Below are 13,555 nucleotides of genomic sequence, written 5' to 3' on the forward strand. Positions count from 1 at the left end.
TGCTGTAAAAATTGTTTATTAATGAATGTTTTGAAAAACTAGATTAGGCATTCCAGTTTTTTTAAGGTGTTGACAATCTGTTTTACATATGCATAACAACTGCACTGTTTCTTTGTAATAAGTATGTACATTTCAAAGGTAATAATGCAGAAAAGTATAGAACACTGAACTATCACACAGAGTCTGTAAGTTTCCTTCTTTCGTCAAATTGCTTGTCTACTACAAGTGAAAGAGCCTGAAGAAATGTTTTCATTGTAACACTGGGGGACTGGAAAACAAAACAAAACAAGACACATTCTGTTAGACCCACCACAGCAATAGGAATGCATAAAAATTTACATACAAAGCACAGCATTTGAAAGGGAACTATTTGACTTCCATGGTACAAAATGCTCAAATTTTTAAAAAATAAAAACCTGAAGTTTTGTTTTAAACCAGCTAGCATTCTACAAAGTCAAGCTATGCAAAGTCCTGAGTCAATCAATATTACTGTGGATTTACCTCTAATGTTTGAACAAATATCCATTATTTATGAAGACAGGGTTTTATTTTAGTAACAAAGCCTCAGAGAAGAAATATCAGTGTACTATCACAACATATCAGTTGTGAAATCAGTCTTCTTTGATCTCCTTTTAAATTATGGGCTGCACAAACTATTTCATTCTAGAACTTGGTAGAAATAGTGTCCTTTAGATTAGCAAAATGTTTTAGGACCAATCTTTTACTTCAGACTAGTGTCCAAAGGTCTTCCCACCTGCCTCCAAATCAAACCCAAAACAAGATATACAGAGTAGAATAGACTTACTTGAATATAAAGTGCATGTGCTAGGAAAGGAAGTTTTCTCAGGACACGGCCACTAAGACCTTCACTTCTTCTATAATAAAACAGACACAAGCACTGCTTAAATGCTACATATCTACTCTTAAAAGATGAAGTTTCCTTTATTTGTGCTTGCCCCATAAGTTCCTCTAAATAAACTCAAATCAAAATACCTAGTAATAAGGAGCTCGATTGCAGGTTTTTTAGCAGAAGCTGGACATGAACAGACAAACGTGTGGGAGGCCACATTGTACAAAGAAGCAAACAAGGATAGAGAAATATCCTTTATTTGCCTGCCTAAAGCTTACATCATAGTGATGGGAAAAGCATGATGTATCTCATGAATATGGGGGGGAATATCTACACTGAAAGCGTATAGTATAGATATAACCTTCCATACACACTCGGAAAGACTTGATAAATTTATTTTAAAGGTTGGACCTCACTGCTAATGCAGTCCATTGATTCCCACAATTTACATACACGTTCTACTTCACCTACTTGATATAAGTCTCAAGTCTCTCTCCTCCTAGCACCCCTCTGTGTATGTAGAACCCAATTTAAGTAGAAATTACACATACTTCAGGAATAGAAAGGGGAAGAACAAAAACAATTTTTGACTTGAATGTTATTTTACTTGGTTCACAGAGACCAGCACTTTGGAAAAAAATATTGCTCAATATTGTGAATATAGTTTTATAGTTTCAAGAATTGCTATGCTGCAGAGAAAACATTTGCTTTACTAGCATACTCAGATAACTGTAACACTCTCTGCTTACACTTCATTCCCTTTTTTTCTGACCACTTAAATCTTGCTGCCTACTGGATTGCAAGGTATTCCAAGACACTTTCTTGGCAGGAAATAAGGCCAAGGCTATTTCCAATAAATTGCATTACAAATCACAATATCCACCAAAACCTCAGGAATCTCATTAATTCAGGCAGCAATTTAAAGAACTTAAAGAGTAGAGCAGAAATCAGAAGCAGCACTAAGTCAAGCCAGGTTTGAGGCCAAAAAATGTTTGCCAATCCTGATTGCTTTCACTTATTGTCTGCTGGAAGTTTTTTCTAACCCCCAAAATATTAAAAATAAATAAATAAATAAACCACAACTGAGATGTTTCAGAAATCTAGCTATTATCTAATTCAATTATTTTGAGATATAATTCCACAACTCCTTTATATATATATCAAGCAGAATTTCAAAAAATATTACCTTGAGATTTCTTTTAGTAGAAGGCTTAACCTTGACACATTATTTTCTACGAAGCCAATCATCTCTAACTCTCTGAGCGTCAAGAGCTGCTGTCTAGGGTATATTATTTGACACTAGAAAACAAAATTACACACTGTTGTTTTTTTATTTATATATATATATATATATATATATATTTTTTTTTTTTTTTTTACTTTAAAATACATTCATAATTAAATTCTACAATAAGAGTGGTAATACAGAGAAGGAATCATTTTTTTGTGGTTTTGTTATTAGGAAGGTTGATGCATATATTAACTTTACCAAAATATGATGTTTTACAGTTCTGCTTTCAAAATATTACCTTCATCAGCTCTTCCAAGCAAGAAAGATATATTCTGAATATTGCTGCAGTGGATGGAGGGCCAATATATTGCTTTATGTCAGCCCTGTCTACAAAGGCCATGTCAATTTTCTCCGTAATATTTGAAGTAGTCAGGATAACTACATTGGGATACCTTCAAGATAAAAGCAGATTTTTAGGTTACATGCTCAATAATTATCTCCTCTTGGCACTGGCAAATTGATGCCATCCTTCTTACAACTCAAGCCATCTCGTGCAATAAGCAGTCACATCACTTTTGTCAGCAAGCAATTACATTAAATGATACAATGGTCTCAAGTCAGTCACTAATCTATTTCAATGCATTGTCTCTTTCTTTCAGCTATTTCTCAAGCATCCATAGTTTTTAACCTTGCTTTAGAAGTGATATAACTATTAGTGATAGAACTATTTATTATGAAGAGAGTCTACCAGTATAGTTTCTGCCATGAATAGGTTCACAAAACAAAGGCTTGTAAATTTGAATCTCTTATCTATATGTTCTTGATTTCAATTCAGTAGAAAGTATTTAGTTTAACGGCTAACGTGATACATTCTACTGTGTATGACGTTAGAATGAGCTTCAACTGAAGTAACAACTCACTCTAACAAATACCGAAACAAAAATTTTAATCACAGCTATATTCAGATGAAGCCTGTGAACTGTATGGCTGAATAAGCCACTTGCTTTTAATTAGCAGCAAGACAGGGCAAAAAATACCAGGGCACCTTTCTTTCTGCAAACAGAGCCAAGTATGCCCACGAAGTAAAGGAAGTGGCAGGAAAAAAACAAGAGATGTGCTGCACTAAATCCAGCACATGAAGTGGACCAAGTACCGTTAGTGATTGATTCTAAGCCAAATGCTGTACACATCTGCTTGAGACTAACATCTAGGAGCTGTTACTGATGAATACATTTTTCATTGATCTTATTCTTATCCCTCCGAAGCAGTTACTATGACCATCTGTGCTATATCTCTCCCCAGCTTTAATGGAATTATATTATCTGCAGATTATCAAATCCACATTTGTTCACCTATTCACATGCAAAATATTCTAGTGGATTACTCTAATTTCTTTTCATAATTAGCACCATTAACGAATTGTTTCATTAACCAATTAGGATTAGTATTCTAACTGGAAATTAAGATTTAGCAGGAATCATGAAGTTGTCAGTTACCTTTTGCTGTTGTAATAACATAAATTTACCTTTTAATCTGATCTATTTGTGTCAGTACAGCATTCACCACACGAATAGCATCTGAAGGCTCTGTGCCAGCCTTGAAGGCACTGCGAGCTGCTGTGAGGCTTTCCACCTACAAAACCAAAACAAACAAAAAAAAGCACCCACACAAAACATTGCGTATCTGGAATGCTGGCAGCAATCAAATAATACAATACATCTCCAGGTTCTTGAAAATAGTATCTGAAATTTTGCCTTCAAAATCTTTTGTTAAGTAGGAATTTAGGGAAAGAGAGAAAAGAATGTCAAGGAAGAAAAATGTAGTAAGTGAAATCCCTGTTCTGATAGCAAGGTCTGTTTCAGTAAATTAAGTAAATGAAAAATTAGTTTTCAGCAATTTAATTTCTGGGAAATAAAAAGAACAAAACAAATAAATCAAATTTAAAACAAGCTTCCCCATAGGAACTCCAACACAAAAAAGCTAATAAAGTACACATAAGCAATTTAATACATAAGTACAAGACCGTGCAGAGAAATGAGACAATTAACTGAAATCAAATGAATTCTTTTTAGAACTTCACAACTCTAGTAAGTGCACTGTTAATACAAATCCAAGCTATTTAGAAGCTTAAAACAATATTCAATTTATAAAGACACAGCAGCAAGATAAATGGCACCAAAAAAGGTTTTGCTTAATTTTCAACTGGAATTTGTCTGTTAAATCACATCATGTCCTTCCCAAATCTCTCAAATCCGCCAGCTGAGATTAAAATTTACCCCTCTGCACAAAATTATGTAACTTATTTAAAAAAAAAAAAAGCCTAAATATGATTTTATTACACTTCGAGAATTATCACACTTTCCTTCCCATAATTTACTTTCTGCTAAGTTTTAGTGTACGTCAATACTATTAGAATCATACCTCATCGATTAGTACAAATACAAGAGCATCTTTGTCATCAATTAACTCTTGAATCTTCTGGAACATCTTGGTTACGAGCTTGCCACTCTAGAAAGAGACCATATACATATGTTTAACTAATCCCATACCACATCACTTTCCAAGTCTTTCCAAATTTAAGAATGGAAAACTCTGTAGGCTTTTTATTATTGTTCTTCTAAGTAAGACACTATCATAGCTTCTATTTAAGTGTTTTCAAACACATTAAGTATCCCGAATAACTTCTGGTGCAAAAACCTATTTTACGAACCAAACTCAACAGATTACAGTGTAGCTTATAATAAAACAGAGTCCACTTAATACGCTAAATCAATACCTACCTCAGAAAACCATTTAGAGAAAAGGCTATGGCTGTTTATCTCAATTAACTGTCCATACTTATACCTAAATTAGGAAGGCAAAAAGAAGCATCAATTCTGTTGCATTGTAAATAAAAGTCAGTGATATCAGTAACTTCTGTAAGTCTCACTCTCTCCATTTCAAGTCTGGAATTTTGTGAATTAGTAGTTTAAATTACTTAGTTCTAAAAACATAACACCCGTTTTGTTTTTAATTATAACTTCCAGAAACATGTCGCACTAGAATTTTTCACATTAAACTGCTATCGGGATTCCTTCATTAGAAGGGTTTTGGTTGCTATTTCCATATAGTTTAGGAAACCATTTCCATGTTACTGGCATCATTCTTGTAAGATTTTGTTTAGTATAGCAAGTAAGAGCATGTATAAAAGCATGAAACTTATTTACCATGTGAAGCATTTTTATTTAGCTATTCGTTGCAAAGAAGCTTACGGTTAACTACTCTACTTGTCTGATATATAGACTGACCTCTGCTGACTGTGGCATTCAGACAGTTCAAGTATGAAACAAACTGGCACCAAAATCACTACCTATTAAAATCAAGTTTTATTAATCGTGAAGATTCAAATAGCAGGCATAATAACCTGTGATCCTTTATTCTTCACAAATGTACAATACTAGCATGAAGAAATTACAATACTGCCATTTGAATTTGTTTTTTCTAACTTGGCTCAAATAATTGGACATTTTAAAAGGATTTATAACCCCATAGATAGTCTTTTTTTTATATCAGATTAATTTTATTGCCAAGCTAGAGCTACGAACCTTAGCACTTGGCACCAGTTACTTGAAATCAAGTATTAAGCATCTTTGGGCTATTAAAAAATAACATTTAAAAACAATAAATTAAAGTGAAGAATTTCCAAAAAGATCACCTGTACGACAATCGTATTGTCAGCTTCTGAGCCAATGCTTTACAGAGAGAGGTCTTGCCAGTTCCAGGAGGGCCTGAATTCAAATCAAATTCATATAATATATTACACAGAATCTGCAACAGGTTATTAATGACACCTAACATCTTTTTAATTACTGTATTTCATTACAACACTAATTGCAGCATTACCGGAGACAGGATTGGGAACATCAGGGTCTTTTGAGAACTTTGCTTACTCACTACAATTTTAGAGCTGTGCTCCGTTGTCAGCTTTTAATTTTTATGTTGTAAATTATGATTATGTATAACATGCTATGTATATGATATGTATAACACCTTGTACACAGACACCATAGAATTAAAATAATCAAATTCTACAAGAGAAAAGTGTTTCACCCTAGCAAGGCTTATGCTTATTAACATTCTCAAAAAATCTGTGCTTTGCTTAAACTTCCTAAAACATACCCTTCTAACATGCAAAAACAGAAATTCACTATGCCCAGTTTGATCAGCTGTTCACTTTACCAGAATCTACATACTGGGGTAGCCCAGAGCATCTTAGGAAGTGTGCTACAGGACAAACCTTTTGGATATAGCTTGAGGCCCTATAGAAGAGCCATACAGATTTCTCCAAGCAGACAAACATATTTAAACAGAACATGAATGTATGGAGATTGATTTGTGGATGCTAAACAAATGGATGACAGCAACCAGCTGACAGTATTTCCATTCAAAGTCAGTAACACCATTATATCATAAATGTTGTATTTTGCACTACAAGAGTTTTAGGTTTCCCAGTATTAACTTCTTTGTGATCACAATAAAGAGCTCATTACCAACATTAAATATATCTATTATAGATATATTGTCAACAGTCTAAAATAAATAGCTTTCCAAACAAAGACATCCTGCATCTTCTAAATTAATAAATAACCAAGGAAGAAAATCTTGATTTTAAATAGTTCATTGAACTAGATGTGTTAAATATTATAACTTAAGTAGAATTACAACAAATACACTCATAAACAAATACACTCATAACAAACATTTCCACTATGACCTTTAGTTTTTTGAATACCAGTCTGGATGACAAAATTGCAATTAATCATAGAATCATAGAATATCCTGAGTTGGAAGGGACCCTTAAGGATCATCAAGTCCAACTCTTGACACCGCACAGGTCTACCCAAGTTCAGACCATGTGACTAAGTGCACAGTCCAATCTCTTCTTAAATTCAGTCAGGCCCGGTGCAGTGACCACTTCCCTGGGGAGCCTGTTCAATAACATGCTGCAATTTGCAACAAAATGAATTCAGCTGATGTCCATCTCATTTATGGTATCACTTCCACAGTAAAGTAGGAGTGATTGAACACTACAACTTAAATAGTGCTAACGAAATAAGTGAAGGTACTGCCTTTATACTGGACAATATAATATACTGTTAGAACACTTGGATCAATGTTGCAGTTTCCTCAAAAGTATTTGTAATAAAGCCATAATTAATGAATTTTAATATTGCGGAAGAACTGTAACTACACTTGTTCCTAATGTGCTCAGTAGCTACAACATTTTTTGCACTTTATACAAAAGCAGTAGTAACACTTAAAAATAAAAATTAAAAACATGAACTATAAAATTTATAATGTGTCAACGAAGTTCCTGCAAAACCTAGTAGATGTGAATACTAATTTGATTATGACATCACTTTTCTTCTAAATTTGTACTGCATTATAATGCATCTAAAAGCACAGCTGCTATAACACAAGAACACGTATATAATTTTGCTAAACATAAGAACTGCTATACAAGTTCTTCAGAAGGAAAATATAAACAGATGGCCAATGAATCAACTTGTTTTAAGACAGATAATTCTTACCATGCAGCAAAACAACTCTGTTCCATGATATCAGGTTGCTGTCAACATTTCTGTCAGAAAATAGTAATGTTGTTGTCACATAATCAAGTAACTAATTGAAGACCAGGGTTGGGGGGGGGAAAAAAAGACACAAATTAGAGATGTGTCAGCAAATACAATTACAAAAGGACAGTCTCCTAGTTATCTCTATCATGTACTCAAACAGAAACAAAAACAACACAAAACAAAACAAAAATAATTCATTGAGTTTAAATCTCTCAGACCAAGTCCCAGTTTCCTTCTGCGAAGGTTGGAAATTCATTTCCTCCATGCCCTTGTGAAAAAGAATAGCATTTACTGAGCACAAATGGAGTCTAGAGATTTTACATGAATAAATTAAATGCTTTTATAGAAGTTAAATTATTTTCATTTTCCACTCTCCCACTTCAAGTGTGTGCTTAATTCACGAGCTGCCCAAGCACAGAGGGTAAGAGAATCAGACTCTGGTTTCTGTTTAACTTTTATTACAGGTACACATCTGTTTAGTGTGCTGTAGTCTACCCATCAAACAAAGCATTTGCTGTCAAATTTAGTTGCTTTCTATTGAAGCATTTGTATCAGCTACTGTAAGTAATGTGTAGATTGGTTTGTAGGTTCTAAAAAAGCAAAGTTGCATGTACCTTCCTTGAATGTTTATTTCTAAATACAAAATTACTTCATTATCTACAGTAAGCCAGTAGAGAGCTCTTTCCATTAAATGAACATGAACCTGAGGTGTGAATGAATACTGATTATTACCTCTAACACCTGATATCATTTTATTTTGTATTATCATTACCTGTATTGTGCTCCATTTAACATACATAAGACAATAAATAGTATTCCTGAAATAACCCATGCCACAGAATGGAACAATTAAGGAGCAGAAACAAAACAAAACAACAACCAAAAACACCCTGAACTTCACTCAGCATATTTGCCAATAGCATCAATCTGTCAATGTAATTTAAAATGTCAATTTAAAACCTAACAGGAATCATTTCAGTCTGCAAAGTCCAACCATAACCAGCCAGTTCCACAGTTTAAGTGACAATTCATCACAGCAACTTCTACAGAAGTTAACTAGTTCCAGTTTTAGTCATTGAAAACTAGCACTTCTTGTTCTACCAACATACCCTTACAGTCAGTGTTCTACTCAGTTATTTATTACATCAGTAAGTCTATAGAGTCTTGTCATTTCTCAGATGAATTGGAAAGCAGTTCCATAAATCAGACAAACGCTGATATGTTCATTGATGTTTACCTTACAAATGAACAAGCACTAAAATGTTTTGTTACAGAGTTTATGATTATAAAGCTTTAAGTGAAAATACTGTATCTGTGGTATTATAAACAAGCTAATAAATTAGTTACATGTGTCCAAAAACTTGACATAGAAGCATTTTTTTCTTTTAAATAGGCATAATAAACAATTTATGAAATGCTGTCATAAGAGCAACTGAATCACTTGTGACTTTTACTCACATCACAATTATTTAATTTCAGGTTACAGTTCTACAAATTCTTGTAGTTATCATCACAACCTCTAATGAAAGCACAGAATCTTCAAGCTAGAAAATGACCCCACGGAACAGTTTTGTTTCTTCTGGATCCCTTACCACCACTCGAATGGGAGTACACTCGCTCTAGTCAAATCATTCAATGTGCATTTGTATGAACAGTAACACTGCAGATTCACATTACAACTAAACCAATCGGCTCGCTGCTGCCAGAAGCACACAGACGAACTCCCATTTTCCTCCACCTAACTGCACCTACCAGTTTTGTTGCACTGAAACAATTCCTGGGACAAAAACAGGTGGCAATCAGCCCATCACACAGTAAGTTGGACGTTTTGTGTTTGTGTTTCCTCAATTAGTTAACTCCAAGGGTAACAAGAATGCCAGTAGAAGGGAAGCACCAAGAATATAGCTGAGAGAAACACTATTCCCTTTTAGTGATAGCAAGCCACCAAATTTCCTTATCATTAAAAAACTCACACCTGTTATACAACAGATCTCTTAGGACCTTCACAATACAGAACTGATTTCAAAGAATGCTGCATACGTTTTTCTAGGCCTCTTTGGAGTTAATTTTTCCACCAATTTTCTTCTCCCCTTCTAGGAAAGCATACGATTAATCAGCCTTTTGAAAATGTGCAGTATTATAATCAAGTGAATTTCTACTCCCATTACAGAGAACATTCATTACTTTCTTCGAGGCAGGATGCTTAACATGTCTAAAGCAAAAGTGAAATTATTCTAAGAATTTGTAAGTAGCTACCAAAACAACACCTCCAGAGGTTAAACTTCTGATTTTAACTGTTTTGTTTTGTTTTAAATAAGCTAACATATCTGAAGAAGTTAATTCTAATTTGTGTAATGGCCTTCACTGAAGCTTTTAACATGGAAACTGAGAATATTTTTTTTTGCAAAGCAGACTTTACAGTCATACCTACTCATACACCTCTTGAGATATGATGTTTAGTCTCAAAACATCAGTTCCATCTTCCTTTGTTAAGGATACATCAGAAAAGCACGGAAGTACCAAAAACTACACAGAAATTTTTGACAACAATGTAAAGCTTTGCAAAATGGCTAACACTACACTACCCTTCATAATGTAGAACTGTAATAAGCAGACATAAGAAATCTTTCTCAAGTTTGCTATTTCCAAATAACTTTTCTAAAGAATGTAACAACTTCAGTCTACACTTAAACTCTTATTTCTTATTTCAAGCAATTTTAATTGTTATTAATTTTCAACTTACATGTGATTTTACTTCAGTGTCATATATAAGACTTTCCCAAAGGCCATGAAATTCAGCTGTGGAAGCAATACATTACACATCCGTTTAAGGTAAATCAATCCAAAAACTTGTAATCTATCATTGCAGCGCAAAGCAGTTTTCAAATTATTCTCAGCTAAAATTAAGGATCAAGAACAGATCTATGAGAACAACGAAAGTATATGGAAAAAAATGTATGTATGATTTTTCTCAAAAAGCAAACTCTACTTTTTAACAGACAAATTGAGCTTGTAGTTCCTTGAATACTGTAGTTCCTTGAATAATTGTGAATGGAAATTATTCTTCTTCAACCTTCTATCAGTTTTCTATAAAACCTTGACAAGAAAGAAAAAAATCAGTATTTCATTTTGTCTATTCAAATATTTATTTCCATCCTGAACTGGAGAGGTAGCTGGCTATATTTTCCCAAGTTAAAGAGCTGCAAAAAGTTGGGCTGGGAGAAGGTTTTACTCCCAAAGTTATACTCAGCTATTTATTTATGTATTTTACATGAGCATGTAAAGGAAGAAAATAAAGAAGCACGTAGTTGAATAATGTATAAAAAATTAGTTGTGATTTTGGGGTATTAATCATTTCTAGCAATTCGCTAGAAATTTGTTTTCTTCTTACAGCAGCATTTGTTTTCTTACCTTACAGCAGAAGAAAACAAAAAAAAAAAAGACCATGATGAATTATAAACCACAATAATATGAGAATTATGTCAAAGTACCAGACAGAATTCTTCCCAAAGAGAAACATTCTGAATACTTTGGCTATCCACAACATAAAAGGAGCAAGAAATGTCACAGAATCACTCCTCGAACTCAAGCTCACACTTGTACTTCTCTTTCCGGATACAGAAGGCAACTTGCCCAAGCATCAGGCAGCACTAAAAGGCAGGCCATGCTTTGTTGCAGTGGAAGGCCTTATTCTTCTTTCCAGAAAACACTTCGAGGACTCTAAATCTCTTCAGCTTCTTTGTTCCTATCTAGGGGAAAAGCATACTTCATATACGTGAAGTAAGCTTCACGTTTCCCTCTCTAGGAAAGTTATTTTCTTTAGGGACAGAGAAAAATAATCTGCAAATTTACTGAAAACATGATACAGTTGCTGACAGTAGCACCAACAGTATTAGGATAACTACATATCTAAACAAAAACTTGTGATTTTCATTGCAATAGGTTGATAGTATGAAACTTTATGAACAGTTGTATTAAGTTCTCAAAAGAAATTCAAGATAGTATTATTTGTTTAAAAGCTCAGGTTTTTTCCCCAGACTACATGGTTTTCAATACAAGCACATAGAAAGCACACTAAAATTATTTCAAACATCAATTTTCACAGGGGGGAAAAAAAAAAAAAAAAAAAAGAAAAGCAATAGATGAAAGAATCAGACACCTGGAAAGAATCAAGTTCAAAGTCACTTCCATTCCTGTGCCTGTTCTGTTGCGTTTCCAGTACAGCTTTTGTACAGACACTGAAGTCTGAAAATTTAAGAGCATCACTGTCTTGGAGGCTGGAAGCCTGTAATGGGCTTTGGAAAGCCAGTATTTAAAATTAGGAGTTTCTTGCAGGTATACAAATGAAAGTTTGGAATGCTGCCCATAGGGGCATCTGCATGCTTGTGATTTTGACTGTATGTTTTCAGGATTTATTTCACAAGATCAGTGACTTCCAACCACAAATATTGCATAATTGACATTTTGTGGAACCACCTGTAGCTCAGTCAAAACCATAAAAAAAGAAAGGCCATATTTATCGGCTCCACCCATAAAGGAAAAAGTTACTACAGCTGATACACATAATACCTTTAAATGGTAGCCCTATAAACACTTTTAGCCTTTCCAAGATTTTATTTCATTGTAATTTCTCTGGACCTTCCAGAATTATCAGATGGGTGGGTACCTGCAGGTAGCACCCAGTGGTTAGCTGCAATGATATCTTCATTATCTTCTTCCAGGTTTTCAGAGCTTGGCCCTTCTTCATTCAGATGAAAAATGTGAATGGAAAGACTGCTTTTGCTCAAGTCAATAGGCTAGAATAGATATAAAAAGACTTTTAATAAAATCATATTACTGTGTTCAGCTGAGTTCATACTGTGTTCACCATAAGGACATGGACTTGTTCAAGAAAGTCCAGAGGGTCATGAGGATGATGAGAGCTGGAGCACCTCTGCTATGAAGACAGGCTGAAGATGTTGGGTTTGTTCAGCCTGGAGAAGAGGAGGCTCCAGGGAGAACTTATAATGGCCTTCCAGTACCTAAGAGTGTCTTATAGGAAAGCTAGAGAAGGATTCTTTATCAGGGGGTGTAGTGTTAGGACAAGGAATAACAGCTTTAAACTAAGAAGAAATTCTTTACTCAGAGGGTGTTGAGGCACTGAAACAGGTTGCCCAGGGAAGCTGTGGATATTTCATCCTGGGAAGTATTAAAGGTCAGGCTGGATAGGTCTTTGAGAAGCCTAGTCTAGAAGATGTCCCTGCCCATGGCAGGAGGGTTGGAACCAGGTGATCGTTAAGGGCTGCTTACGACCCAAACCATTCTATGATTCCACAATTGTATGATATTTCTCACTTCAAAGTGAATTAGAACATAAATTAACAGTACTCAGCTGGCATTCAGCTTTGAAGCCTATTGTTTCTTCCTACTATGGGGTGTAAGCCAAAAAACATAGCTACTTTTTCCCATTTATACCTGTTGGTCTAGTAAAAGATATTCTTCCTACAGACCTTGCTTATGGAATATGACCTTGCTTAGACAATCACAAGTCTACCTACCATTTCACATACCTATGAACAAGGCTGTACATTCTTGATTGTAAATACCTGTCTTTCTTTTAGCTTCAGCTCTGTATCCACAATCGACACAGACTGCACATTGCTGTTAAGGAAACCATCATCAAACTCTGTCCACTTGTAATCCCCAAACACGATGTTATGTCTGTTCAACAGTTTTAGGACACTCATTCTGATATCTTCTTTCTTTGCCGTGCTAATAAGAAAGAAACAGCATTATTTATAACACTGACATTTATAAGGCAACTAATATCACAATGCTTTATTTATTAGTTTATTTAATAAACTAAGCCTACACAGAAAA

General features: G+C 34.4%; 1 protein-coding gene across 2 annotated transcripts in view; it reads right to left on the reverse strand.

Moving 5' to 3' along the window:
* Window positions 1-13,555, reverse strand: part of TRIP13 (thyroid hormone receptor interactor 13) — a 15,867-nt gene continuing 2,312 nt past the window's right edge. For both annotated transcript variants that reach the window (XM_027451534.3, XM_038174418.2), the window contains exons 3-14: window positions 13,282-13,447; window positions 12,363-12,492; window positions 10,440-10,495; window positions 7,652-7,742; window positions 5,776-5,848; window positions 4,862-4,925; window positions 4,503-4,589; window positions 3,607-3,713; window positions 2,380-2,533; window positions 2,037-2,149; window positions 806-875; window positions 1-268 (exon numbers count right to left, since the gene is read on the reverse strand). In XM_027451534.3, coding sequence (XP_027307335.1) covers window positions 173-268; window positions 806-875; window positions 2,037-2,149; window positions 2,380-2,533; window positions 3,607-3,713; window positions 4,503-4,589; window positions 4,862-4,925; window positions 5,776-5,848; window positions 7,652-7,742; window positions 10,440-10,495; window positions 12,363-12,492; window positions 13,282-13,447 — 1,207 coding nt within the window. In that variant the 3' untranslated portion in view covers window positions 1-172. The remainder of the gene's footprint in view (window positions 269-805; window positions 876-2,036; window positions 2,150-2,379; window positions 2,534-3,606; window positions 3,714-4,502; window positions 4,590-4,861; window positions 4,926-5,775; window positions 5,849-7,651; window positions 7,743-10,439; window positions 10,496-12,362; window positions 12,493-13,281; window positions 13,448-13,555) is intronic.

The sequence above is a fragment of the Anas platyrhynchos genome, chromosome 2 (assembly GCF_047663525.1).
Source record: "Anas platyrhynchos isolate ZD024472 breed Pekin duck chromosome 2, IASCAAS_PekinDuck_T2T, whole genome shotgun sequence".
NCBI lineage: Eukaryota > Metazoa > Chordata > Aves > Anseriformes > Anatidae > Anas > Anas platyrhynchos.